Source organism: Coloeus monedula (assembly GCF_965178545.1).
Source record: "Coloeus monedula genome assembly, chromosome: 6".
NCBI classification, from domain to species: Eukaryota; Metazoa; Chordata; class Aves; order Passeriformes; family Corvidae; genus Coloeus; species Coloeus monedula.
In genome coordinates, this window is record NC_138786.1 from 15,534,861 (window position 1) to 15,548,684 (window position 13,824).

Genomic DNA, 13,824 nt, shown 5'->3' on the forward strand with positions numbered 1-13,824 from the left:
CCAAGGAATATGACACAAACGCAAGATCAGGAGCATTAATCTATGAAACACACCTGTGAGTGTTGGCAGCATTTTAAGATTATTACAAAAGCACCAAACTAAATAAACAGCTTGACTATTCGCATGAAAAGAAATGCTCAAGAGATGAGAAACAACACCATGATAAACAATGTAAAACCTTAAATTCATACTGTTTTCTTTCCAAAGTAAGTGAAAAAAACCAACCCCCAAAGTGCAGCTTTAAAAAAACATAGCAGCAAACTTGGTTACCTGCACCCATCACTAATTTTGCCCCATCATTTACCACTACAATGAAAGAAATTTGGGTATTCAATTAAAAAAAGGTATGAAGTACTGAAGGTTTTTTTTCTTTCAATTTTTATCCCAGTTCTGAGATCAGTATACACTCAGAACTCCCTGCATGTCTGGCTCTTTGTGAGATGTAACTGGAAGGCACAAAGGATCAGATCTTTTGCTCTGTCACAGATCCTACTTTTGCTTAGAAAGCTTCAACAATATTTAACCAGTTCCCCCTCAAAGCATAAACGTGGAATGTCATTCCTGAGCTGCACACTGCAGGAGTGCAGCCCACATCCCCTGTGCCTGCCATGTGATGCTGAGGTATCATCAGGAAGAATACAGTCTTTTACCAGTGCAGTGATTCAAGAGGTTAGAACCCAAAAAACCCCTTGAGCTCTAAAACATCTGTTTTTTACCGAAAAATCCACATTCTGCTTTTTCATCACATCCTCAGCCTCCAAGGAAGAGGGTTACAGGTTCTGTTGCCTTCTCCTGAGGCTGATGTAAAGCTCTCTTGCCTCAGCTGGCTTTGGATTGAGGTTTGAATGAGCAGATACTCCTGCATTGTTTAACTACTGGATTTTACCCTTTCTTTGAAGCCCAGCCACCGCTCCTCCCGTTCAGGAAGAGCCCCTCTTCCAGTGCTGCATGTGTGTAGTGAGAACTGCAGATGCTTTAGTGCTCTGAATGTCCTTACAAAATAAAAGCAAGCAAGTCATGACCAGAGTATTTCAGACATCATTAAGTGTGAACAGAAATCCATACCCAATAGTTCAGGTTTGAAGGATACTGCGAACATCATGCTCCCCTTAGTAAATGGCAGGAGTCCATTGACATATGAGCATCTCCAGCCATGAAAGATGGAGCTATGGAATTGCATGCCCAGTGCCCTGAGGAGCTGGAGTGTGACCGTTCCCTAAACAAGCCTCAGATGCAGCATTTAAAAGCCATGAGGAAGGGCTCAAGTGGGCTCTGCACACTGGAGTTTCTGCAGAGCTGGGTAAGCCACGCTCCAGGACTGCCTCCTAAAGAGGTGCAATAACCCAAGAATCAGGCTATAATTGGCTGCCAAAAGCCACAGGCAAGTACCACCTGAATTTAGGTAAAACATTCTTGCATGTTACCTGCCTCATTTTGGCTACTGAAAGTGCACTTTTCAAGGAAAAACTGCTGTACGGTGCAGTATTAAATTATTTAAACCTAAACTGAGAAAGCACTTTTGGAAAGTAAAGTAACAAAGCTTCCTGTTTTCTACAGAAATCCACATATATGAAGCAACCTCTTCTGCCTTGCAAATCTCTGACTTCAGTGAGCAGACACAGAGGCTTCCCTTGTGCTTCCTTACAGTCTCAGCTGCTGCTGGAGGTCATGAATTGAGCCTGCGCTGCTTTGCAGTTTCTCTTGCACCAGTGGGTCTTCCTCCAGTCTGACTATTTCAATCACTCCACTGGCTCCAAGAATACATGGAAGACTTAAGAATACTTCACTGTTTATATTGCAACATCCCTGAAACAACACACAAAGAACAGTCACACACAGAGTTACTTATTTCTGCTGCAACTCCACAAAAGCATACAACTACACAAAATTACTTCATTATTTTAATTAACGAGGATATTCCAACATCTGGCATGTTTGGATAAGTCAAATTCCATTTACTTTAGATACTGGGCAATTGGTTACTGAATAGAAACTGTAAAATATTACTGTGCAGATAAAAATTTGTGAACCACAAAATTGCCACAGTTGGGCAATTTTTCCAATATAGATATATGAGATCTCTATAATGCAAGCAAAGTTTATACCACTAAACACCATTTCTTAGGTAGAACAAGCAGGGACACTTAACAGTGCAGTATCCTTTGTTCTTTTAGGACTGAAAAAATAAATAATGCAGCCTAAGAACTGGGGAAGATATTTTTCACATATTGATCCCATATAGATTCTGTGAAAGAATTCATTGAACTTATATCCCTATAATTCAAGTTTACACTGTAGATGGTGTTCATTTTTGGGATCTGTCTGGGAAATTTTACATTCTGTAGTTACTCTTCATTTTAAGAGACTTGTCACTCCTCTGTATCTACATTTAGTTCAGGAATGATTAAAAACCTCACTTGAAACATAATGATTTAATTAGGTGTGTGCTTGTACTCAATAAAATAAGCAGCCAGCTCAACTTCCCTGCACAGGGACATGCAAATTGTCCTTCTGAAGGCTCTAAATTGAAGTGACAAGTAAACATTTCTACATGGATTTTCTTGTCATATGGAATGACCTAATGCTTTAATGAAGCCTCTTAGGAGAAACTTTAAACAAAGTGCAGTCTACAATTTTAAGTTAACTATTGCTTCATAATTCTCCTCATAAGTAAAGTACTAAGGAGTAAAAAAGCACTGTTTCAACCAGATCAAATAAAATACTGGCAGAAAATGCATTTTGTACTTTCAGAAAAGATACAGAATTCTTTTGGCCCCTAAAAAAAATGTACATTCAATACTGAGCACTTGGGAACTAAAACTCCCGTTTCATTTGCCAAATCCAGCTATTCCAGGGGTGCTGGGCAGCAACCTTGAATGTACTGTCTCTCTGGACTATTATTTTTGGGAGAATAATCCACTCTTAATATTGGTTTGGATTAAAACAGTAAGTGATTTTTACTCATTTTCGGACTAGAATGGAGAGCTGTTGTTGGAAGAAAGTAATGGCAGTAGCACTACTTCAGAAGACTGAGATGTCTCTGCTGCTAAAGTTAATGGTCATATCCATAATAAATAATATAATTACAGTGCCTACCAAAAGGTATTAATAACACATTTACCTTTGCCAGAGTGGATACAGAATGAACCTTTCTTTTATCCTTCAGAATGCTGTCAGTCAAATCAGCAACTGAGAGCCCCACAGACCAGGATCTCTGACCTTTTCCCTTTAGAACTTCCATAGCTCTATATGTAAACCAAGAAAAGGAGAAAAACATGATGTTTAGATTTCAATTATTCTTATTTTGGTTTTTATGTAAAACCCAAAAGACAGGCTGAAGTGTACCATATCAGGTAAAGTGTACTATAAAAATATGATTCTCTGTTTTGGAAAACAACACAGTGGAATAAAGAATTGCTGAAAATAATTTCCTTCCAATACCTTTTATCTACATTAATAACCATTCTCTTTTCTGTCAAGAGGTGTAACTGATAATTAAATCACGTAAATTCATCCAAACTGGTGCTTTGCTTTGAAGCAAATGCTTCCAACAGAAGCTCTGAGAAAAGTGGGCCAGAAGGCTTGTCTAGAATTAGTTTTAAATACACAAGCAAACAGCTCTGATATTCCGGTGTATATTGTGGTGTCTTCTTACATCACACCAGGCACGGTGTTAGCAAGAATTTCAGAGAAACAGTGGCCATATACACATCCATAAAAGTGAAAACCTGACCTACAATTTCCTATAAACTCAACATATGAACATTTTAGAGCAAGCTTCCCCCCCTTCATAAAGAGCTGAAGAACATATGAACATCAAGTGCCTAAACATGAAGGAAAAAATAAGGTTATAATGGTGTTACCTGTTAGCCACCTTTTCCCTTGAGTTACGAGCAGCCATTGCTTCTGTTTGATTTGCAGCTACATTACAGCTGGTCCATGATGATACTAGATAGAAAAAAACAACAAAAAAAAAGCATCTGAGGTCGTGGTTTGTCTTGTTTTTTTTTCTTCCTGTGACAAATGTCAAACACTTTTGCTACCACTCCAAGTCTACAGACTTTGGTACCCCAGAACTGTATTACTTAAAACCATTATTATGAAAATTTACCACTCTTCTTATTACTTTTCTCATTACCTTCATTACTTTTCTCAATTATTCTTTCATTATTCAATTATTTAAGCACTGCCAGGACATTATATGCTCATAGTCATCATAAAGTACCACTTTACCTTTGTCTTCCCCTTGTTCACCAATAACCCAGGCATCTTTTGCCAGCACCTCTGCATTCAAAAGGTTTGTCAGGATGTACTGAAATCTCTCAGAATCAAGGTTGGCACCTACTCCAATTACTCTGCTTTTAGGAAATGAGCTCAGCTTCCACGACACAAATGTCATTACTTCAACTAAATGTGAAAGAAAAAATATGTTGCCAATGAAGGACCACTCAAAATTCCACACAACTGCAAATTATGAATCATCATTACAAAATACTCTGGACTTCTTTACTTTAGAAATGGCACAAGCATGTAAGAACATATTGGTAGTTTATTTCAACCTAAAACACCAAGTCAGGTGGGGAAGAAGTGAAAAAATAACAACAATAATGAGTAAGAGAGTAAGAAGGGGCTGTCTTCCAATGCATTACAGGATAGAGGCTCACACTCACATCCTTCCTTTTTAAGTAGTGATTTTTCTTTGTCTTAGTTCACAGTATCACTGACCTGGATGATTTAAACCTTCCACCAAAATCTAGCTGCAATATTTAATATCAACACTGTACTTTGTATATGAGTAGCCTGTGAGTGTGATCATATGGGACATAACATACAGGGATCTATCCTTCCTGCACAGGAAAAATGTGCACATAAAACTCACAACTGACAAGACAACAGCCAATGGATGCTAATCATGTAGATACAGCCAGGTTGAAACTATGCACAGAAACACACAGAAATACATACCTGTTACACTAAACAAAGTACACTACTTTCTTTTATCTTGGTAACAGTAAAGAAAAAACCCTCAAAGACAGTGTCCTGCTCAAAGCTGAAAAGGAAAACATCTTTCAGAGTAGCAAGAACTTTTGACTAACTGGGTGTAATTCAGCAGTAACATACTTTTAAAACAGGGCAAAGAAAAAGCCAGGTGAGGGACAGAACATTATGCAAAGTACCAGCATACCTGGATGAGAAGCAACAAGGAGAACAGCATTCTGACTGTAGTGTGATACTGCTGGGATAATTCCTCTGAACAAATCCACATTGCTTTGTATGACATCAAGGTAAGTCTGAGCATTACCCAGAGAATTGACTGTAAGCACCACAACTTTGGAATCAGCTGAAGAAGAAAAATCTGAAAATATAAAGAAAATGTATTTTTGAAATTTATGTTATTCTACAGAGTTTTGGATGCAAAACCAAGAGCTATTCTAAAGGCTGAACTACAACATCCAACTTAATTAGGGATTCTTCGCCTCCTGTCCCTCCCCATCCTCCAGTGTGGAATTTGGGGTACTTCCACAGCACCTATAAAACACAGCTCTCCCACAGAACTACTTTCCTGTTTTATAGTTGCCAATCACAAAAGCCAGACTACAATTTGTCCAAGGTTACAGAGCAGAGACCAGAAAACATCTAGACAGCTTTGACAGATAAACTTTTCCAAATTTTCTTGGCAAAAAAGAAAAAAACCATGAAAAGGCTCCTTTTATTCTATACCAATTGTTAAAGAAGAGGAAAGACTTTTACTCCTTATCTGAGGCTTCTTCTGTAATTTTTGATCTTATACCTCAATCAAGGACATGTAGACAACCATGAAAAGCACCCCAAAAATCTATTTATTAACTCAAATAAAAGACAAATTGTATTTATTAGCCCAAAGAAACACACAACCACGCTTGCTGCAGGAATCTGTAGGTCAAAGCTGCCTGGAGCAAGTATCTCTGAATATCTGAGTGCCACACAGGTGATCAGCCTGGACACAGAAGCAAAGTGATCTGACTGTTGCACCACTTTCGGAACCAGCTGAAGCCAAAGCAGAGGCCTCATGCACTGACAAATTAAAACCATACTAAGCAGGATATAATTAATACCTGCTTGCCCCAAACCTAGATATAAACATACTGAAATAGCAGGTGACAGTGTATAAGCATTTTATAGTATTGTAACACTACCAACAGCACAGCCAGCAACAACACACAAGCTTTTTATACCACAGCTAAGTGCACACATACAACAGGCAACCACAGAGGCACAAACAGATTTGTGGTACAGCTGCACAACCAGGGTTCAGGAAAAAAAGGTGTGCTAGCAGTAAAACCTGCAAGTTAAGATCAAAGAATGTACAGCAGGCAATGCCAGGTGCAGAATAAGCCACAAAAATGTCTGGGGGAACCAGAACAAGTCTCTGTCCCCAAAACAAGATAAATTAAAAGAGAAGCACAAGAAAACCCCTCATTTCATCTTGCAAAGGGTGCAAGGAACATGGAAACATGACACATAAGCAAGGAAGAATGTTGTTTAATTCAGTTCCAGCTTTCCCTGTGGAAAAACTTCTGAGCTGCATGGCCTCAACCTCTGCAACCATCAAAGACTATAACTAATCACTAATTACAGAGACATGGCATTGACTGTTGAATTGTATGCTCACAGCTGACTGAGGACAAAGTTATTAAGAATTCATTGTTTGAATATGCAGTGATAGTGATTAAGGACTAAGTGATAGTAATTAAGTGATTATTGGCCATGTGCATGTTTAATGAACATCAATCTAGGAAAGCAGCACTTTGAAACACACCTTTATTTGTCAGCCTTTTGAACACTGCTTTCACAGCCTTCACTAATCCCTATGCACATATTTTTCCCCTCCCTTCCCTCTTCTCTGCCCATGACACCGAAGTTTTAGCTTGGCTTCTCTGTATTTCTGCATGAGCCCAGTTTCAGCATTAGCCTCTTATCTGCACATACAGACTTTTAAAAAAAGAGAGCCTGTGTGCTTCTGTATCTTCCCAGGTGTCTTGCTCTCGTTAAAATGAGCACAAGCACACACAGTACAGCACTCACTCCTGTTCCAGAAACAACATCTCATACCTTTGCTGATCTCCACATTTGGCACAGCAAAAATCTCCAAATCCATGGTCCCTCCTTTTGCTGCACCTTCAGAAAGATCCAAAAGAACCACCTTGTCTGCAACATCCTGTATGAATAAAAAAAAATACAGGTCAATAATAAACCAAAAGAAAACTTGTTCTTGTGGGAGTGAAGAATAAAACCCCAAATTCCTCCCATTTCATTGTTTGCTGTACTATGTACAAATCAAACAAAATTACTGGTGAAAATTACAGCCAAATCACAAGAGAAAGGATTTAGTTTAAGAAGTCTAACTGGAAAAAAACACATTACAAAACAAACAAAAAACTTACAGAACTATCTCTGGGAAGTCAAAAATGTTGACACTACTGTTGCATCTAACATGCAGCTGTGATGAAGTACAGACCATCTATGGACTATTCTTTTCCAGGGAACTAGGAGATCCCCATTGTGACAGGCTACCACTCAGGCAAGAGTCCTTTAAGGATTTTTCAAAGTAAGTGAATTCAGTATTCAACTCTTATAATTAAAAGAGCTGACTGAGAAACCAGGGCAGAAAACGAACACCTCTGCATGTCCATAAGTAAACTGAAGAGACAAATGACCTACACAGTGACAGTTGTTAAAACTGATGAGGTATTCCTTAGTGTGAGATATTAAGAACTAGATTGGAATCCTCTCTATTAATCAGGTCTGTTGCTATTTTTCATAATTATGTACCTTTGCTACAACTGCTAGTACACAGGCAATGCCAAGATCTCCAGCTCCAACAACAGTAATTTTGTTAGAACATCCTTCATTTTTGCCTCCAATTTTACTCCTTGATTTCATGTCAGTCTCTCCTACAATTAAAAGAAAACCACAAAATTAGGTGCTGGTCCACACTGTATCAATACAACTATTGCTGCTTCATAAAGGATCATGGTTATGCCAGAGTTAAATCAAGTTACATGAACTTTTTCAAAACAGCAGTCAAGCCTGACCACAGAAAATTCACCACAACTTGCAAGGTGTAAAACACAAATATTCCTCTCCAGATAGGCATGTTTTTTCACTAAATAGAAATAGATGAGCATGATAATAGCAGGAAGCTAGACACTAATACCACAAAAACAGCACCCCCTTTGCTGCTGTTACAGGTGTAAATACATCCCATGAGCATAAAACTTGTAAAATATAAACCATGGAGTCTTCTTTGTGACATCAAATAATGACAATAAGTGAATATATTTTATAAGAACATTAGAAACAAGTCCACAAAAACATCCCCACCTTCAGTAATCTTTGCAATATAGGAGAGAAGTTCTGATTGCCTGGCTGCATCAGAAGATGACAGTGAGTACAAAGGGAGCTCTTCCTCAAACTTTGCAATCATTTCCTTGATTAATCCAATGAGAGTTGATTTAGGCTGAAATACAGCAATACAGAAGACAAAACAGCTGAATAGCTATTTCATATAGTGGTATCAGCTGTGAGCTGCCAGAGCCATACAAAATTTAATCAAATTATAAATACTGACACTCTTAACATTTACACAAACACCTAAGGGAAAGAAAAGCATCACTTTGAGAAGCTGCTTTCCAAACAGGAGTATGGATTAAAAGGAATTTAACAAAAAGGAATTCTAAAATTGAAAGTACCAGTGCTATTAATTTTTGAAGTCATCCATGAACATATGGAAACCTTTGATATAACCACATCCAGTATTATAAAAGGGAGAAGTCCTAGCTAAAGAAAAGATAATTCAGTCTTCTTAGATGAGCTCAACTGTCCAGAATTCTGGCAATTCAGTCCTCCTTCAGGCAAAACACACTGTGAAGTCAGCAGAAGCTCCCATAGGAATTTCTGTATGAATAATGTAAAATACAGCCCATTCATTTCAAAAAGCTGGCTTTCATTGAATCATTTTTACTGGCCTGGCAGTTATAGTGAAGTGAGTAATTTAATACAGTGCATAAAATCATTTAGCAACAGAATTGATTTTTGAATCTCTGTGCTGTTTCAGAGTTCTGCCAAAAGAGAAACACCCAAAAGGTAGACACTTTCATTGAACTTTCCTGAGGGACACTCAACTGGTCTCACTATTCATAGCAACAAAGTATCATGAGGCTTACATTGCTTTGTAAAGAATCAGTCCCTTTTTTTTGTTAAAATCACTTCCAACTTCCTTTACAAGCCTCAGACTGCCTGAAAGCTCCAAATGATATCATGCAGTATTCCCAAACACTTCCTTCCCCTGCCAGCCACTCCACCTCTTACATGGCTCCAGTTTTGCAGGTAGGGCAAATAAATCCTGCCACGTGCATCAACATGTTTTCCCACTGAAATGCCCATGTTTGCAGTCGGCTTCAGGAAGCAAATGGGGGGAGCAAAAGGATGAGAATCCAGGATCCACAGATGAATAGGTATGTTATAGGAATTACCTGTTCAACACAAAATAAAAGCCATTACTAACATCTGCATCGGGAAGAGGCGCTGAAGACCAGTTGTGTGTGTGATATGATTCACACTTAGTAATAACAAAGGCAAAAAGCCTGACAGATCACTTTCCAGATTCACACTGGAAAGCATTTATATTACTTAGGCTAATTAATAAAACCAGACTTGGCTGGATCAACTTGAAGTGCTACTGATTGTGCCTTTCTTAATATAAAGCTTTGTTGCTGTTTTGCTTCCCAGGGTCCTCTCTCAGCCAACCTGTCCCCTCTTCCCAGCAAAGAAAGGTTTCATACATACATTTCATACTTATTTTAAGATTTAACACACCTAGTACAAAAAGGCATCTATAAAGAGCTTTGCACCAGACTTCAAAGGCTTTAGGTTGAAAATAAAAAGCTGCCTACTAGTTATTTTTGGACACTGTCTATACAAGTGTAGGTCTCAGTTCACACAAGCTCCATTAGCACCAAAGAGTTTGCCTACACGGTCTCAAACAACACCTTTTTTTTAATAGTTAATTTACTTATTTAATTAATACCACCTCATTTCAGCACCTGTGCACTTGTTTATGCAGTAGAAGTGGCTTCTGCCAATTCATGCAAAATCCTTTCCAGCCCACTTTGAAGACACTGCACAGTGAACTGTTAAGATGCAGCACCCAACACATTTTACATTTTGATTCATAACTGGCAAGAAAATTACCATTGATTTATCTTACCATATTTCACTGGAACAGTACCACTAAAATTCAGGAGGTCCTTCTGGGATCCATCCTTGAAGGCTGAAATTAAAAATGTAATTTAAAAGAAAATAATAACTCCTTTCAAACCTGGCATAGCAATCCCATCCATAGCTACAAATATACAATGGTGATTTTTCTTTAGAAATCAAATATACTGCTCCTGAAGGAACCAAGACTAGAATGTTACTAAGGTCCCCCCTATCCTTTTAAATATTTCCTTAATGAAATTTTAACAAAAATTGCATTGGTACAACTAAGCTCATCATTAGTCTGAAAACCCCTTGTCCTGGGTAATTCTGATGTTGTAGGAATTTCCAGTCAGGCTGATGGATTCTGGAAGTCACACTCTATAAGCTAAAGCCATCAAAATACCTTCAATATAAAAATAACATATAGGGAAAATGGTGTTGCATATAAAGAATTTAAAGCATCAGTATTCTATAATTACTGACAAGTTGAAGTAAGATGAAGTAAATGAGTTGCTGAGGTTTTTATATGTATGCACTCTTGGAAGAGCATTCAGGAACAGTAACGCAGCATGAGAAGTTTTACTGCAAGTCAACATAAAGATAGGAACATAACTGAAACATATTCACATTCTATTACACACAGTCTGCATTTATGGCAAGTAAGAATCCCCACAAATAGTTCAAAGTAACTGTATCACTTCTTACTGTATGTGTTCATGGAGAAAGTGAAGTTGGGGTAGGTCTTGCTAACATTCTTCAGCTCTTCTATGGTCAGGTCTCTGAATTTATACTGGGAAGGGGGAGAAAAAAATAAGGAAAAAAGATTCACTTCAAAGGATTCTTTCATTACAAGAGATAGGGGAAAGGCCACTAGAGAAGGCAGAAACACAAGAACGGGAAGGTCATAATTACTTGTATTATTAATAGTTTTGATGTGAAATAAATTATCAGAAAGAACTGATTACAAAAAAGCTTTGAAGCTATTGCAGGTCTGCTGTTGCTGCATAAGAATTCTGAAATTCTGAACATCACTCCCTATACACTATTTCTTCCCCTTTACAGCTGTGTGAACAGGGGTTTAGGAAAATTTAGTCTCTTCTGCACAATACACAATTATTACACAATAATTACAATTACACAATAATTAAAAAGAATATAAAAATATGAACCTCTTAGAAGGGGTTTATTTTCTTACTGACACAGTTAAACTCAGATCCACCTGCACACATTTTAGAACAGTTTCCTAAGATGTCCCTTTCCACAAACATGTTAAATGTATAAGTAATTAGCCTCTGGGAATTTTTTTTTTTCATTTTTAAGCTGTCCTTGAGAGCTGAGAAAACGAATCACTGCGGCTTCATTGAGACTGTCCCCAGCCAGTCCGACATGTGAACTTCCAAGAGATTTGCATCCTCCCACATCCCAAAGTTATAAAGACTGCTTTCCATTTCCTAGATTAGAGCCTCTATTTCTCATTCAGGAAACCTGCTGCTGTTTTTTTGGAACCCTTGCCTAAGCAAACAAAACTGCTGTCTGACAGTGGCTTAAAGAGCTGCTCAGTGCCCTGGAATAATTGTCACAAAGTAGCAGCTAAAATCGAATTTCTCTTCAGTCTGTCACCCCAGCAGCAATAGGACAGCTATGAGCATGGCACAGTTATTTTCTACTTTCTACAGGAAAACACAGAGCTGATGACAAGAAACACCTTTTAGTCGGCTTCTCCCCATCACAAGATTCTGCAAAGTCATGCAGAAAAAAAAAAAAAAGAAAGTTCCCTAATTATGAATGCCTGTACTGATGCCATGAAGATTTTTTGCCTTTTCTTTTATACCCCCGTTATAAGTTTTTTACAACTTCTGTATTAGTGCTTTTCACCTACATTGTTGGACCTGTTTGTCAGGCTAGGAGACTCAACATTTTAGAAGCTTCCTCTCCAGAACACATTCTGTAAACTAAGATAGAACCACCCAGGGGAAGGCTCCTTAGGGAGGGGGGCTCACTCGAGCCTCTCATTGGGGAAATCTTTGATAGATATGCTAATTAGTAAAACCTATAATGTTAGACCAGATCTATTGGGGGGTGCATTGTGATGTGCATTTTCGGTGCACTCGACCTGGACGTGTGCACCTAAGGATCCTTAAAATAAACACCAAGGTAAAATCCTTTTTTCCCTTCTAACCGTGTTTGACTCTTGATTTTAAGACCAGAAAAAAGCATCAATACAACTTACACTTACAACATTTTTTAGAAGCATTGATACATCTGGTTGTGAAACCAGTCATCTTTCCCTAGCTGGCCTCCTTCTATTCGTAATACAAAAGGAGGCATTCCTATCAAAAAGTTTGTCCTCTTCTAAAGATCACAGGATTTACGAGGCGGCTCAGATACAGACCTTCCTCATTTCGCACCCAAAATTATTTGGCATGCCCAAAGCTTCAATACGCCCACCTCAGTTTCTCGCATGGAAATTAAAAGGCTCAGAGAAGATGCTACAACAACGCGTCCGTGCTCCTAAGGCGTGGAGGCGCTAACGAGGGGAATGACACCAAAAAAAAAAAAAAAAAAAAAAAAAAAAAAAAAAAAAAAAATTTTTGAGGGAAGAGTAAAGTTTCAGTTGTGAGGCACGGCGTGAAACCACTGATGCGTGGTGCAACTTAAAAGTTCAGCTGTGTTAGGACAGCTCGGACACCGGGATGCGACGGGACGGGACGGGACGGGACGGGAGTCCCTCGGCACCAGGACACCGCCGCCCTTCCCGGCCCGTCCGGCACGCGCGCTCCCGCTCCCGCGCGCTCCCGCGGCCCTTCCCTTCCCTTCCCTTCCCTTCCCTTCCCTTCCCTTCCCTTCCCTTCCCTTCCCTTCCCTTCCCTTCCCTTCCCTTCCCTTCCCTTCCCTTCCCTTCCCTTCCCTCAGCGCCGCCCGCGCGCCCCCTCCCCGCGCGCCCCCTCCCCGCGCGCGCACCTTGCCCAGCTGCCTCCGGAGCGCCTCCTCCGCCAGCGCCATGGCGGGCGCGCGCCGCCTTCCCGGCGGCCCCCGCGCGGGGCAGCGCCGCCCCTCAGGGCGCTGGGCTGGGCTCGTCCCGGCAGACGTGGGAAAGCACGGAGGGTTTAATGATCCTTGTGATGGATCTGCGGGCGGGAGGGTACTTAGACACCAGGATCATGGAGTGCCACTCCTGGCCCTGCAGAAGACACCCCAAAAGTCGCACCATGTGCCTGAGAGCATTGTCCAAATGCTTGTTGAGCTCTGCGAGGCTTGGTGCTGTGACCACTGCCGTGGGGAGCCTGTTCCGGCACCCAGCCACCTTCTGGGTGAAGAACCTTTTCCTGATATCCAGCCTAATCCTCCCCTGACAACTTCAGGCCATTTCCTTGCATCCTGTCACTGGTCACCACAGAAGGGGAGCAGTGTCTGCCCCTCTGCTTCCCCTCATGAGGAAGTTGTAACTGCAGTGAGGTCTCCGTCTCCTCCAGGCTGAGCAAATCAAGTGACCTCATCCACCTCTCCTGTGGCTTTCCCTCCAGACCCGTCACCATCCTTGTGACCATACACAGATATTAGAGGCATGTGGCGATTTCTTCC

General features: G+C 40.0%; 1 protein-coding gene across 1 annotated transcript; it reads right to left on the bottom strand.

Annotated features, from left to right (window-relative positions):
* Nucleotides 1-60: 60 nt before the first annotated feature.
* On the bottom strand, nucleotides 61-13,293 carry UEVLD (UEV and lactate/malate dehyrogenase domains). Its single transcript, XM_082282722.1, has 12 exons — nucleotides 13,204-13,293; nucleotides 10,948-11,032; nucleotides 10,250-10,312; nucleotides 9,352-9,515; nucleotides 8,365-8,500; nucleotides 7,813-7,934; nucleotides 7,093-7,198; nucleotides 5,186-5,356; nucleotides 4,234-4,407; nucleotides 3,864-3,948; nucleotides 3,122-3,245; nucleotides 61-1,806 (listed from the first exon to the last, which is right to left on the bottom strand). Exons 1-12 carry the CDS (start codon nucleotides 13,243-13,245, stop codon nucleotides 1,642-1,644), a joined length of 1,437 nt encoding a protein of 478 aa, XP_082138848.1. The 5' UTR covers nucleotides 13,246-13,293; the 3' UTR covers nucleotides 61-1,641.
* Between the last annotated feature and the right edge of the window lie 531 nt (nucleotides 13,294-13,824).